At 40.5% G+C, this 13,936-nt stretch overlaps 1 protein-coding gene across 3 annotated transcripts in view; it reads right to left on the bottom strand.

Moving 5' to 3' along the window:
- Positions 1–1,058: 1,058 nt before the first annotated feature.
- nsd3 (nuclear receptor binding SET domain protein 3) overlaps positions 1,059–13,936 on the bottom strand; it is a 31,052-nt gene continuing 18,174 nt past the window's right edge. For all 3 annotated transcript variants that reach the window (XM_053645367.1, XM_053645368.1, XM_053645369.1), the window contains 9 exons: positions 9,711–9,867; positions 9,221–9,423; positions 8,005–8,117; positions 7,634–7,903; positions 7,075–7,191; positions 4,771–4,912; positions 3,780–3,886; positions 3,331–3,532; positions 1,059–3,225 (listed from right to left, as the gene is read on the bottom strand). In XM_053645367.1, the coding sequence (XP_053501342.1) occupies positions 2,939–3,225; positions 3,331–3,532; positions 3,780–3,886; positions 4,771–4,912; positions 7,075–7,191; positions 7,634–7,903; positions 8,005–8,117; positions 9,221–9,423; positions 9,711–9,867 (1,598 nt within the window). In that variant the 3' untranslated portion in view covers positions 1,059–2,938. The remainder of the gene's footprint in view (positions 3,226–3,330; positions 3,533–3,779; positions 3,887–4,770; positions 4,913–7,074; positions 7,192–7,633; positions 7,904–8,004; positions 8,118–9,220; positions 9,424–9,710; positions 9,868–13,936) is intronic.

Genomic DNA, 13,936 nt, shown 5'->3' with positions numbered 1-13,936 from the left:
TACTGTGTTATTGTTTCTCGGAGACTGGAGATCGAGTGCGCTCTGCGCAAACTGCATTGCTCACTCATGGAGAAAAGTGCTAATGATAAACAAACGAGAAAAAAAAAAAAAAGTCGTACCTCATCATCGAAACCGCTACGCAAAAAAAAAAAAAAAAAAAAAAAAAAAAAAAAAAACACTATAAAAAAATTAAAATAAAAATCCAGCATGTCACATAGGTGTCATTATTATGAGATAGTAGACTTGTCATAACGTGCACTGACCTGAACGTCATGGAGGAAACAACAGGAAAAAGATCACAGACAAAAGGAAAACATGAACAAAAGACATTTAAAAAAAAAAAAAAAAAAAAAAAAAGGAAAAGCAAAAAAAGAAAAATTGGAAAAAGTAAAAAAAAAAAAAAAAAAATCGGTAAATGAAAGTAAGGAAAAATAGGGAGAAAGAAAGAATACATAGGGGAAAAGAAAAGATAAAAAAAAAAGAATTAAGAGAAAAAGAAATTGAAAATATATATTTTAAAAAAACAAAGAAGGAAAAAAATAGGGAAAACTGAAAAAGAAAGAAAGGGAGGAAAGAAAGTAATTGCAGTGTGTATTAAAAATAGGGAGAAAGAACATGGGGAATAGAAATACATGGAACAAATAGAGGAAAAATGGAGAAAATAGAAAGAAAGAAACAAAGTGTACATATAATGAGTGTTATAGGATAGTAATTACTGTGCAGTTCCTCAGAGTGTAAGTATAAGCAAAACTGCTGCTTGGTCAGATGCAGTAACATAAATCACACAATCATTAGCTGCAAAATCTAATTATTCCAATATTCACTCTGGTTATTTCCATGGAAATGTTCAACACTCAAACCTAAATATTTTAGTACAGTATAGGATTTATAACCCCCCCTCCCCCCACTAAAAATTTTTTTTATATTTATATTTATATATATATATATATATATATATATATATATATATATATATATATATATATATATATATATATATATATATATATAAAAATCACTGAAATTAAATTGTTGGAGAAACAGAAACTCTTATGCAATAATAATAATAATAATAATAATAATTCAGAGATATTTTCCCATAACTCAAAACGGTGACAAATGACACGAACAGCGACGTGCTGGATTTTTTTTTTTAAACCCTCTGAGTGTAAACAAACTCGCCATTTTAACTCCAACACCACGAACAAAACCAAAAAGTGCATGAGACGTGAACAGCGCTCCAGATTTCAAGTGTACAGGACAGGGCCACTGCTGGATGCAACACGTTTTCAAAAGCGTTGTTTTGGCAGTGACAGACTTCCATGGTTCTGCAGACTCGAAGAACGTTTGGAATATTAAGGGATTAGATTTAATAACGAGTAGTGGCGAAGTGGGAGGGAAAATGAACCCACACGTCTGGCTAGGTAAGCAGCTCAGCGGGGGTTAATAGTTGATATATTAGCAATAATGATTTATACAAGGGTGCTGAATATTTTACTGTGTGTTGGGATTATCCTGATCTCAGACACTCCAGATGAACATGACTAAGTGTTTAGATGGATCACAGCAGCATTCAAATGACCCAGTAGATCCATCTTCTTGGTTCTGGTCCATCTTTAACAAGGTCTAATATCTTTGTATTGTGCAGCCCCGCTGAACACTGAGCCAGGATGCACTGAACGTCTGCCACGATCAACGCTACGGAGTTAATAAAGTAGCATATTGAATAGTAATTAAATGTTAAAATACATTTCGGTAACCATCATACAACCCACAGAAAGGCGTTGCTGGTTTTTGCCTTCATCACGTGCTAGAAATTCATTTCAATATGGATGCTCCACTGCAGACTATTTCCAACTGGTTGTGCAATGGTCACAAAAACAGAACGTTTGGAGTTCAATAAGCATAATGATGATGCGTTGCCATTGGTGCCATTATCAGTTCGTTCAAATGAACAACTCCAGACATTGTTACATGCGTCAGAATCTTGGGTTGTTAATTCGACTGGGTTATTAAGGTACACTGTAATTACGATACCTTAAAAGTGGTCACTATTGTGTACAAATGAGGCTTTAAAAAAAATAAAAATAAAAGAATGTACATTGGCGACATCACTGAAAATTATTATATTTTAAAAAAAAATAAAAAAATTAAAAATTCCTTATGGACTGACATTCCTATCGGCACAACAACGGCAGTGTTCAAATTGAAATTTAAGTGCTTGACTATGAAATTAACCAGTCACGACAAGAAATGAGCGAGTGATGGGGGGGGACAAAGAAAAAATGGGCACGTATACAATGACATTAAGAATAGTGATATCAAACTCACTAATAATACCAATGAACAATACTGTACACCGTGAGTGGATGTAAACGTAGTCATAAATATATTCGTGATATATATATCTTACAAATCACAAACGCACGGGTATGAAGAGGCAGCACGTAACCAAAACCGGAGTCACGGTCCTTTTTTTTCTTTTTTTTCACAACTAGCTGATATTCAGACGTGTACTGAAAATTCTAGTGTAGAGAATCTATGTGTCTCGTATGAATCCTTTCTATTTACACTGAGGTACATCGACTGAAGTTCTCAAGGTGTTGTAGGTACCGGAGAGTGTGTAAAAGATCACGGCTCCGCTCCGAGGATGAATTAGAACCCGGCTTGAAAAAGAAAAGAAAATCGGTAAAGTGACGATTAGTGGGTGCTGTGTGATTCCACATTTCTGGATCTGAAAGAGTGAAGTTGTAAATTGTGACTTTTTTTTCCCCCCCCGGCTCAATAAATGATCGCCCTCTGCTGTAGATCTGGAATGGACAACAACCAACTTGAATGTATGATGATTTTGAACTGCACACCGCCCACTAGCTGCACGGAGGGCCTCGGAATTCCAGTCACCGTGTTGAAGTGTTTCAGTACAAGAGCTTTGGCTCAGTCACTCAGCCATTTCTCCTTCCTCATCCTCTTCTGCCTCTCTCTCTGCATCCCCATCGTCCTCCTCTTCCCTTTCTGCTTCCTCTTCCTCCTTCACCCTCAGAGCAGTAGGGAGGCTGGGTGCTCGTTCCGGGTCGTGATTGGGACAACAGGGCCGGTTATCCTGGGCGGAAAGCACCAGCTGCCCCGCCTCATGATCCTGGCAGAAAGAGGCGGGGCAAAAGTGGCAGAACGCAGAGGCCGGGCGCTGACACACACTGCATTGGTGCCAAGGGCATTCCCAGCGACCTGAACACACACACACACACACACAAACATGTATGAGTGGAAACAAAAGGCTAACTGAGTCTACTTGGATCAATCACTTGTGTGAATTGTTGTGGCTTAGCATACCATAAGGGGGCGTAGTCAGGTTGAGGCAGAGCAGGTGATAGGCTCTGGGACAATCCTTCCTGTCACACATGACCAGTTCTCCGCCTTCGCCACAGCAGTAGCAGTAATAATCATGACTGCGGCTTTCTGCCTTTAGCTTCCTCTTCCTCACCTTAAGCTTCGAATTCCTCACTTTCTCCTCCTTTTCCAACACCACCGCACTCTGAGGGACAGGAGAAAACACACACACACACACACACACACACACACACACACACACACACACACAAGTTTGAACAGAGCAGACAGAACGTAAAAAGAAAAGAAGAAAGAAAAAACAAGAAAGCAAAAAAGGGGAGGAGAAATTTAAAAGGTAGCTTTAGCTATTAGTATTCTCTCTACACACACACAAACTGTTGATACACACACTACACTAACCCCCCTGTGTCTGTGTGTGTATGTGTCGGTACCTTTGGTCGGACTCCCAAATAGCCGCTGCAGTTCTCAGCTCCACAGTGACACGTCGTTCTCCCGTTCCCCAAACAGTCCAGGTTATAATTAAATGTTAGTTCAGTGTCTGTCCACACACACACACACACACACACACGACTCACAGTTTATAAATGATTCACTTCATTTCAGTTCACTCCACTCAGCCCATCAGCAGTTAACTTCCTCAATTTAAACTTGCATTTCATTTTTCAGGATTCAATTACATTTAAATATTAATGAGCCTACAACGATATAATGCTACAGACAAACATCAGTACCACTACACTACATTTCAGTATCACATGCACCCCTAGATGCTGAAACCTGTGCAGTTTTCTTAAGCAAGAGAATCGTATTTACCCAGAGTCATATTTTCTTCTTGCTAACATTTAGCTTGATTTGATATTCCAGCCCAGTTAGACCAACCTGCAAACGGTGCCTGCCCGTTATATACTATATAGTGCCATTGCACCCTATTTAGTAAAATGGTAAATGGTCTGCACTTATATAGCGCTTTCTCATTCACCCATTCACACACGAATGGTAGCAGAGCTGCTATGCAAAGCGCTAACTTGCCATCGGGAGCAACTTGGGGTTCAGAGTCTTGCCCAAAGACACTTCGGCATGTGGAGTCATGTGGGCCGGAAATCGAACCGCCAACCCTACGATTAGTGGACAACCCGCTCTACCACCTGAGCCCAAATTGAGCTAACTGAAATTTATTTTGTGCACTATACACCCTATAAACTCCATTTGAGACGTAGCCACAGAACACAGTTGTAACGTCGCTTTTAGGGCCAACACTTTGAATTGTTTTGATAAAATTACATTAAAGTAACAGAGTTGAACTTCTTAAATACAGGCTTTTTTAAAAATAAATTTTATAAAATTTTTTTTTACAAATATTTGAATGCACTGTGCAGCAGAGACAAGCTTAAGAGAACGTTGGATTAGTGCTTGCTCTCTCACCTGCGGCGATGTCACACAGAGTGAAGAGGCCGATGCGGACGTCTCCGTTCACTGTCCATTTCTGTGTCTCGCAGTTTGGGCTGCAGCTGTGATTCATGAAGCGAGACAAGTTCCCTTTGGGCCCAGCATCAATCACGCGATCCTGAGACACACACACACACACGAAACACAAATAAACATCTTCCAAACCGATCCAGCATACCAACAGGACGCAGTGCTTACAGTTTTCTCCAAATTACTTTAACGTTGTGGTAATATTAGTATTACAGTGCAATTATTATTAATATTATAATATAATAATATTACTATACTATAATACTATCATTATTATAACCATTTTAAGTTTCCAATTCATGGAAACCCATATTTATATATATATATATATATATATATATATATATATATATATATATATATATATATATATATATATATATATATATATACACATATACATATATATACACACACACACACACACACACAAGTGAGTACACCCCTCACATTTTTGTAAATATTTGATTATATCTTTTCATGTGACAACACTGAAGAAATGACACTTTGCTGCAATGTAAAGTAGTGAGTGTACAGCTGGTGTAACAGTGTAAATTTGCTGTCCCCTCAAAATAACTCAACACACAGCCAGTAATGTCTAAACCACTGGCAACAAATGTGAATACACCCCTAAGTGGAAATGTCCAAATTGGGGCCAAAGTGTCAATATTTTGTGTGGCCACCATTATTTTCCAGCACTGCCTTAACCCTCTTGGGCATGGAGTTCACCAGAGCTTCACAGGTTGCCACTGGAGTCCTCTTCCACTCCTCCATGACGACATCACGGAGCTGGTGGATGTTAGAGACCTTGTGCTCCTCCACCTTCCGTTTGAGGATGCCCCACAGTTGCTCAATAGGGTTTAGGTCTGGAGACATGCTTGGCCAGTCCATCACCTTCACCCTCAGCTTCTTTAGCAAGGCAGTGGTCGTCTTGGAGGTGTGTTTGGGGTTATCATCATGCTGGAATACTGCCTTGCGGCCCAGTCTCCAAAGGGAGGGGATCATGCTCTGCTTCAGTATGTCACAGTACATGTTGGCATTCACGGTTCCATCAATGAACTGTAGCTCCCCAGTGCCGGCAGCACTCATGCAGCCCCAGACCATGACACTCCCACCACCCTGCTTGACTGTAGGCAAGACACACTTGTCTTTGTATTCCTCACCTGGTTGCCGCCACACGCTTGCCACCATCTGAACCAAATAAGTTTATCTTGGTCTCATCAAACCACAGGACATGGTTCCGGTAATCCATGTCCTTAGTCTGCTTGTCTTCAGCAAACTGTTTGTGGGCTTTCTTGTGCATCATCTATAGAAGAGGCTTCCTTCTGGGACGACAGCCATGCAGACCAATTTGATGTAGTGTGCGGCGTATGGTCTGAGCACTGACAGGCTGACCCCCCACCCCTTCAACCTCTGCAGCAATGCTGGCAGCACTCATACGTCTATTTCCCAAACACAACCTCTGGATATGACGCTGAGCACGTGCACTCAACTTCTTCGGTCGACCATGGCGAGGCCTGTTCTGAGTGGAACCTGTCCTGTTAAACTGCTGTATGGTCTTGGCCACCGTGCTGCAGCTCAGTCTCAGGGTCTTGGCAATCTTCTTATAGCCTAGGCCATCTTTATGTAGAGCAACAATTCTTTTTTTCAGATCCTCAGGGAGTTCTTTGCCATGAGGTGCCATGTTGAACTTCCAGTGACCAGTATGAAGGAGTGTGAGAGCGATGACACCAAATTTAACACACCTGCTCCCCATTCACACCTGAGACCTTGTAACACTAACAAGTCACATGACACCGGGGAGGGAAAATGGCAAATTGGGCCCAATATGGACATTTTCACTTAGGGGTGTACTCACTTTTGTTGCAAGCGGTTTAGACATTAATGGCTGTGTGTTGAGTTATTTTGAGGGGACAGCAAATTTACACTGTTACACAAGCTGTACACTAACTACTTTACATTGTAGCAAAGTGTCATTTCTTCAGTGTTGTCACATGAAAAGATATAATCAAATATTTACAAAAATGTGAGGGGTGTACTCACTTTTGTGAGATACTGTATGTGTGTGTGTATATACTATATATCTCACACACACACACACACATATATATATATATATATATATACACACACACACACACACATACACATACACACACACACACACTTTGACTAAAAGATGGGCAAGTCCTCACTCACACTGGGACAGATTGAGGACATGGCCAAAGTGGTTCAAATAAAAAATATTACCTTGGTGAGAGTGAGCATGTAGAAGTTGGTCACATGGTTCTTGTTGGCATGGCTGATTCGCTGTCGACATTCCTCCAGATCGATCAATTCTCCTACGTACTCCATCACAAAATCTCCCTTCAGTTCAAACACAAACAAACACACGCGCACACATCAATTTTAACTCGAAAATTACACTTCTGAAACATGACGTCCTGTTTCCAAGACAACTTGGAAACAAAAAGGAACATGTTAACAGTTGTTGATGAGCCATGACAGGACGAGTGTCTGCTAAATGAAACGGTAGGGGGCATAAGATGTACCGATTTCCCTGGGTGGACATGAGCAGAGCTTAAACCAGTCACAAACTATCCCCACTCTCGACAGATTAGCACGCTAGCAGTAGTCTGATGCTAAGTATGTAAGTAGAAGATGTTTAGCGTAAACTATTCTGGCCGTGTCACGTCATCAAGTTTGTATTTTGGCTGATCAAACTGAACTTTCCCTGCTCGTGTCCACCCGAGGATGCCCATCACCTGGTGTTATGACCTGCGGAAAGAAATCCGTATTTCTCACTGACCTTTTTGAGGTCCTGTTTGGTTTTGAGGCCCCAGCCGCGCATCTCCGTCTTGATCACTTCCATTTTCGGATATTGGCGTTTGCTGAAGCTCTGGTTGAGGCAGCGCTCGGCAGCGGCACACACCTGCGGGTGACACTCGTACTGCAGCGCCCGGTTCACGCACTCCGATTCCGGCGCGCACGGGTGCTCGTCGTTCGGCTTGCAGTTGCAGCGCGGGATCTCCGACAGGTCGGCCACGCACACCTGCACCTTCCCTACGGGCTTGTTACACTGAGCATGGGAGAAAACGGATACATGTTAAAATACATGTTTAAATGTTTAGAGCGACAGAAAAACAAATGTGTGTCGCAGAGTGAGATTTTGTGCTGTACCTTGATGAGTTTGTATGGCGGAGGCCGTCGTGAGTTGCGTTCCTGTTCCAGAGCTTCTTTGGTCTCTCGCTGAGATTTCAGCTCCTGAAACCTCTTCGCTGCCTCCTCCAGTGCTACACACACCATATAGATATTATAAGCACTCTTTCCAAGTGCAATGAAAACTGTGTACTACATTGTTGCATTGCAAAATAAATAAATAAATAAATAAATCTAATATACATCATAATCTAATATACATATACACAATAAAGCCTATTTACAGACACATTTACTAAGTTCAAGCTTTAAACTGTCATTTTATTGATCGATACTTCTGCACTTTTCCAGAAATAAACATGTATGAAGTGAGCAAAAGTTTCTGCCAATCGAATAAGAAAGATTTCTAGCTTGAAATGAGTAAAAATGTCTAGAAATAGTCTTTATAATCTAATACGCTTAAAAGCAATCCAATAAAGAGAAAATTTAGTTCAATTTGCCCAGATCAAATATATGAGTACTTGCTAAAATATTATATATTTTTGCAGTATGTGATGGAATAACGTTGCAAATGTGAAAGAGGGAAAAAAAAAAGGAGAGAAAAAATAAATAAGTCTAAGTGTACACTGCACCTAGTACATTGGATACTGACTTATTGGACATTTTTCAATCTATACACAAATGAATCATTTTATCGCCACAAGTCTGTTATAAGATTATTCAGGACACTGTTGGGTTTCTGTGTGTAGAGTATTGTGACTATGTTTAGCTGCTGGTGAGCAGGGTGAAAGGAAAGGGGAGGGGTGCGAGTCCATTGCTGGCCAAACAATTCATATAATTCGTCTCCTCGGTAACATAGGTTCCGAGATAAAACGGACCACGACTACAAAAGCTTTTTTGATAGTAAACCACCGTGTATAACAACCGAATTAGAACATTTAAACCTAGTAGATTGGGTAAAAGAAAAAAGAAAAAGAAATACTTGTGGAAAAGCTACAAATTCTTAAAGCCCCGAGTGTCTACTTTCATATGAGCCATTAACCACTACTGTGGAGTGTGACACCACAAATAAATTCAAACGCTGAACACGGGAAGCCCCAAAACAGACGGAAATTCCATTTGTTTTGGCCTCTTTTTGGTAAAAATAAATAAAAACAAATAAATATATAAATCAAATTCATGTGAAGTGGCAAGTAGACGATTCTCACACCATGAACTCATCACCGTTTATTCATACCTTTTTTAAAAGTCTTGTTTATTCCGATTTGTCCCTCGGCGAAGTTCTTGTCGTTCTCCAAGTACGGGAAAACTCGGCCCTGGTGGATCCAGTAGTAATCGTGCGACCCGAAGAAAAAGACTGGAAAATCCCCGATGTCGTGTTTCAGATTCTGGATGTTGGATGGAACCAACCGAGGGTTACAGATCTCAGCGGGCCACCATCTACAGAGAAATCACAACGGGAGAAATAACGTTTGCTTTTTGTTACAGTTGAATAAAAATAAATAAATAAATAAATAAACAAATAGGCATACAAATACACAATTTTCAGTCAAGGCAACCTGAGGTAAAAGGTCGGGCGAGTTCTAATATTTCCCACACCGACACTACAAATACTGTACAACGCAGCATTGTTTTGCACTCATCTTACACTGTACCACCTTGCATCACTCTTTGTGGTTCATGTTCATGTGCGTTCTGCATTTATTTATTTAATTTATTTATTTTACCTGTAGTTGCCCAGCTTGACCCAGACGATCTGTTTGTAGCGGGGTTTCTTTCCCGCTCTGCATTCACTACAAAGCCAAGCTCCCTCGGGCATCTCCATATTTAAACAGGATGGGTGGAAGGAGGCGGGGCATGCCTCGCAGCACAGGAGTCTTCCTCCTACACACACACGCACACGTACATTAAACACATAGGTGCATTACTGTGGGCCAGTCAGCTCCTACTCGCCGGCGGTCGCTAGTCACCAAACCTCACCCAAAAGCAAGTGTGTCTCAAACGCTAAACGTGCTGAGGACCAGCGCGGCACTGCACGGTTGTTTTTAACCGCACCCTCACGTGATAGATGAGGCATCAGCGTAGACTAATCAAGATGTCACGATTAAAGTGACTAAATTTAAAACCAAATTTTTTTTTGTTTTCGCACGCCACGATCATACTCGCTCGTGGCCATGTTCGCGAAATCTGAACGATCCCCGAAACACGCTCCCTACATCATGCTGCAAACGCAGACTCGTGTAATTAAACAAGACGACTCGCACAATTGGAGTGTCTTGATGGAAGCGAACGAGGGTACGTAAAGACAGACTGAGACGGCAAGACTATCTGGATATTTCAGGGGCCCACTCTCAAGGGTGAGATTTGAGAAATTGAGAGCATTTTTACAGTCATTTGATTTGAGACACAGCCAGAGCAAATGGATTAGAAGCAGAATAATAAGCGGCATGCGCGCACACACACACACACACACACACCCCAGCTGCACTTAACACGTCTGCACTTAACAGAAGAGGCAAAACAATCGCAACCCAAACTATTTTGAATGGCAAAAATCTGTCCAGCAAATGACGAGGCCAAAAATAAATAAATAAATAAAGGAATGAAAAGTAAAATGCAAAGGATTTACACGCTGCCATCCAAAATAGGTTTGGATTTTAAAAAAAATAATAATAAAAATAATAATTTTTTAAAAAAAGGATAAGCTTAAAGCGAATGTTAATAAAACAAAACCCAAAGTGATTTAAAGAAGGTTTTGTGGTATGTGTCATGAAAGTGCAGCTCGAGGACTCAAAATAACTACAGGCGACTGAGTTCCCTTACCCCAAATGTAGTCAATCAGCCAGGAAGTCTTTGGTGTCTGAAGTTGTGTACTAGAGCTACGAGGCTAATGCAGGCACCAGTTTAGCATTGTTCAACTGCATAATTAGGTCATCATGCACTCAACTTAAACACTTTATTTATTTATTTTTAAACACTCAGATTGTAGTTTCTGACACCTTAAAACGTAGACAGAACGATGGTTCTAACACCTTGAAGCAGAATCACGTTCTTCCTCCCCATTGACATAGGCAAACCTTTGCCAAGCATGTGTAGAAATGTTTGTTTTGGTTTTTTTTTTACATAAAAAAATGAAATAAACAAACAAATAAAATTACTCATGCACAGAGCTGGAGCTAAATACATGTAGATCATAATACACCCATCAGCCATAACATTAAAACCACCTTCCTAATATTGCGTAGGTCCCCCGAGTGCCAGAAAAACGGCTCTGACCCATCGAGTCATGGACTCTACAAGACCTCTGAAGGTGTGCTGTGGGTATCTAACATGCTAGATAAGACGTTAAAAGCAGATCCTGTAAGCAAGTCCTGTAAGTTGCGAGGTGGGGCCTCCATGGATGGGAGTTGAATCGCTTTCTCGTTGCAGTTCGACAGTGCTAGAGTTGATTCGGACGTGAGCAGCGACCACGCTGCACAAATGATCGTGGACTGGTTATTTTGTTCGAGTGTAAGTGCAGTGTTCTCACCTGCCTAAAGAACCGTGCTGAGGGGAAATCACCAGGGTTCCAGTCAAACCGACTAAACACTGCATGTGTGAAAGCGTCATTAGACAGTTATTAGGCAGTTTGCACAACACTAAAATGGAGACTAAGCATTCTTAACATACTGTAGCTCCAGTGCAAAACTAAAGCAAATTCACACACCAAATATGCTGGCTACATGTAGAGTTACGTTATTACTTTATCTCCATTTAGGCGTTTTTGTGAATGGATTCGGTCTTTCCCCCAACCCCCAACCCCCCCCAATTCTGTGTTAAGCACAGAGTTGGATTCTACAAACAGAATACATTTATTACCGTTTCTTATGTCGGGTAATTTCGGAAACCAAATTGGCAGCCAGCTGCAAGTTAGTCAGTTGCACCAGTTGAACATAAGATATTACACCCTAATGCAAATGTAAAGCAGCTTTAACTTCATAAACTATTCTACGGTAGTATAACAGCATCGTCAAGTAACAGGGTTTTCGTTTTACGCTATTCTTCTAGACTATAGCCTATACAGTGGATATAAAAAGTCTACACACCCTTGTTGAAATGGCAGGATTTTTTTTTTTTAATGTAAATATATGAAACCAAGATAAATCACGTCAGAACCTTTTCTACCTTTATTGTGAAACTTTAATCTATAAATTAAACTGGGGGGGAAAAAAAAAAAAAAAACTTTTAGGGAAAAACAAAACAAAAAAAAAAGTACAATACCCAGCTTGCACAAGTTTGTGCACCCTTGAATAATTGGGAATGCGTCAGTGTTCAGAAACAACCAATCACATTCGACCTCATGTTAAATACTAAATTAGTATACACCTCCCAACAATTAAAGTGACTGATTAACCCCAAATAAAGTACAGCTGTTCCTACAGGATCTTCCTGACATCACCTTGGTAACATCCAACTGGAAAAGCCGCAAACAGCCTACAAAGCAGGTACAGGATCTCTTTGTTGAAAAATATCAATCAACACAATTTTTCCAAGGCATTGGATATACCATGGAACACTGTAAAGACAATAAATTGACAAGTGGAGAAAACACGGCACGACAGCCAAGAGGTCTACAGCAACATTAAAAGAACTGCAGCAATTTCTGGCAAAGCGCTGGTTGCTCCATACATGTGACAACAATAGATAATAATATACACCCAAACAGAAGGAAAACATAAATAAATAAATAAATAAATCACGATATGACTCGAAGTCTTCTGCTGAAACGCTTAAGATGAAGAGGAATTGCATCTTTCAGCATGACAGCAACCCGAAGCAAACCTCCAGATCAACAAAGGAACGGCTTCACCAAAACAAGTTCAAGGTTTTGGAAAGGCCCAGCCAGAGTCCAGACCTAAATCCAATCACAGATCTGCGGGGTGACCTGAAGGGGGCAGTGCACAGGAGATGCCCAGCCAATTTGACAGAGTTAGAATGCGTTTGCATGGACGAATGGCAAAATATTGCTAAGTCAGTCAAGATGCTCCAAACTAAAATCTAAAAAGTGCTTCAACTACGTCTATGGGGTGTGCACACTTACGCAGCCACATTATTGTACATTCTTTATCCATCACCCCCCCCAACTACTATCATGATTTTTCACTTTAATAGGTCAAAATTTAACAATAAAAGGTATAAAAGGTTCTGATGATTTATCTTGCTTTCCTTTTACATTACAAAAACGTGCCATTTAAACAAACTTTTTATATCCACTGTACGTATTATCAGTTAGGATATCTTTTCCAGGCTTTAAAATGTTTCCCCAGAGAAGAGCATCTGCTAAATGCTGTAAACGTAAATATATATTTACACGACTCCTTTTGGTTTAAAAGAAATGCAGGCGATCACAGAGTCCAAGCTGAGATCAGAGATGCGGTGTTCATTTCCTGTTTATTGTCCGCTGGCGTTACTGACCAGCTGTTTTATAGAGATTTTTACACAATATCTTCATGCATCGCGTTATGCGGTCTTGACGCGCCTTGAATCTGCAGGATGATGATGAAGATGACAGCACTCATTTAACACTGAACACTCAACTTGTATAGTTTAACACATCACCCTCAACATCCAACTCGATTTCAATTGGTGCTACTGGCTGCTGAATGTTAGACTCGCGCGCACACGCACGCACGCACGCACACACACACACACACACATACACACGGCCTTAGCACTAATCTGCAGAAGCATCTAGCAATTTGTAAGTGTGTATACCAAGCATGTGCTGATATTACATTCTCGTATTATGATAATTGCCTAAACTTTTACCACAGTTTGCAAAATTATCATAATATTATATATTGTTTTAATGACCCAGGAAAAACATTGCTCCTTCGAGTTTAAAAGGAATCCTAGAGGACAGCTGTCCTTATGCTGCCTTATGAACAGGATTCACCGTTTCCAAAAAAATAAT

Source organism: Ictalurus furcatus, chromosome 16 (assembly GCF_023375685.1).
Source record: "Ictalurus furcatus strain D&B chromosome 16, Billie_1.0, whole genome shotgun sequence".
NCBI lineage: Eukaryota > Metazoa > Chordata > Actinopteri > Siluriformes > Ictaluridae > Ictalurus > Ictalurus furcatus.
The sequence above is the reverse complement of the archived record's forward strand: the minus strand, read 5'-3'. Positions and strand labels throughout refer to the sequence as shown.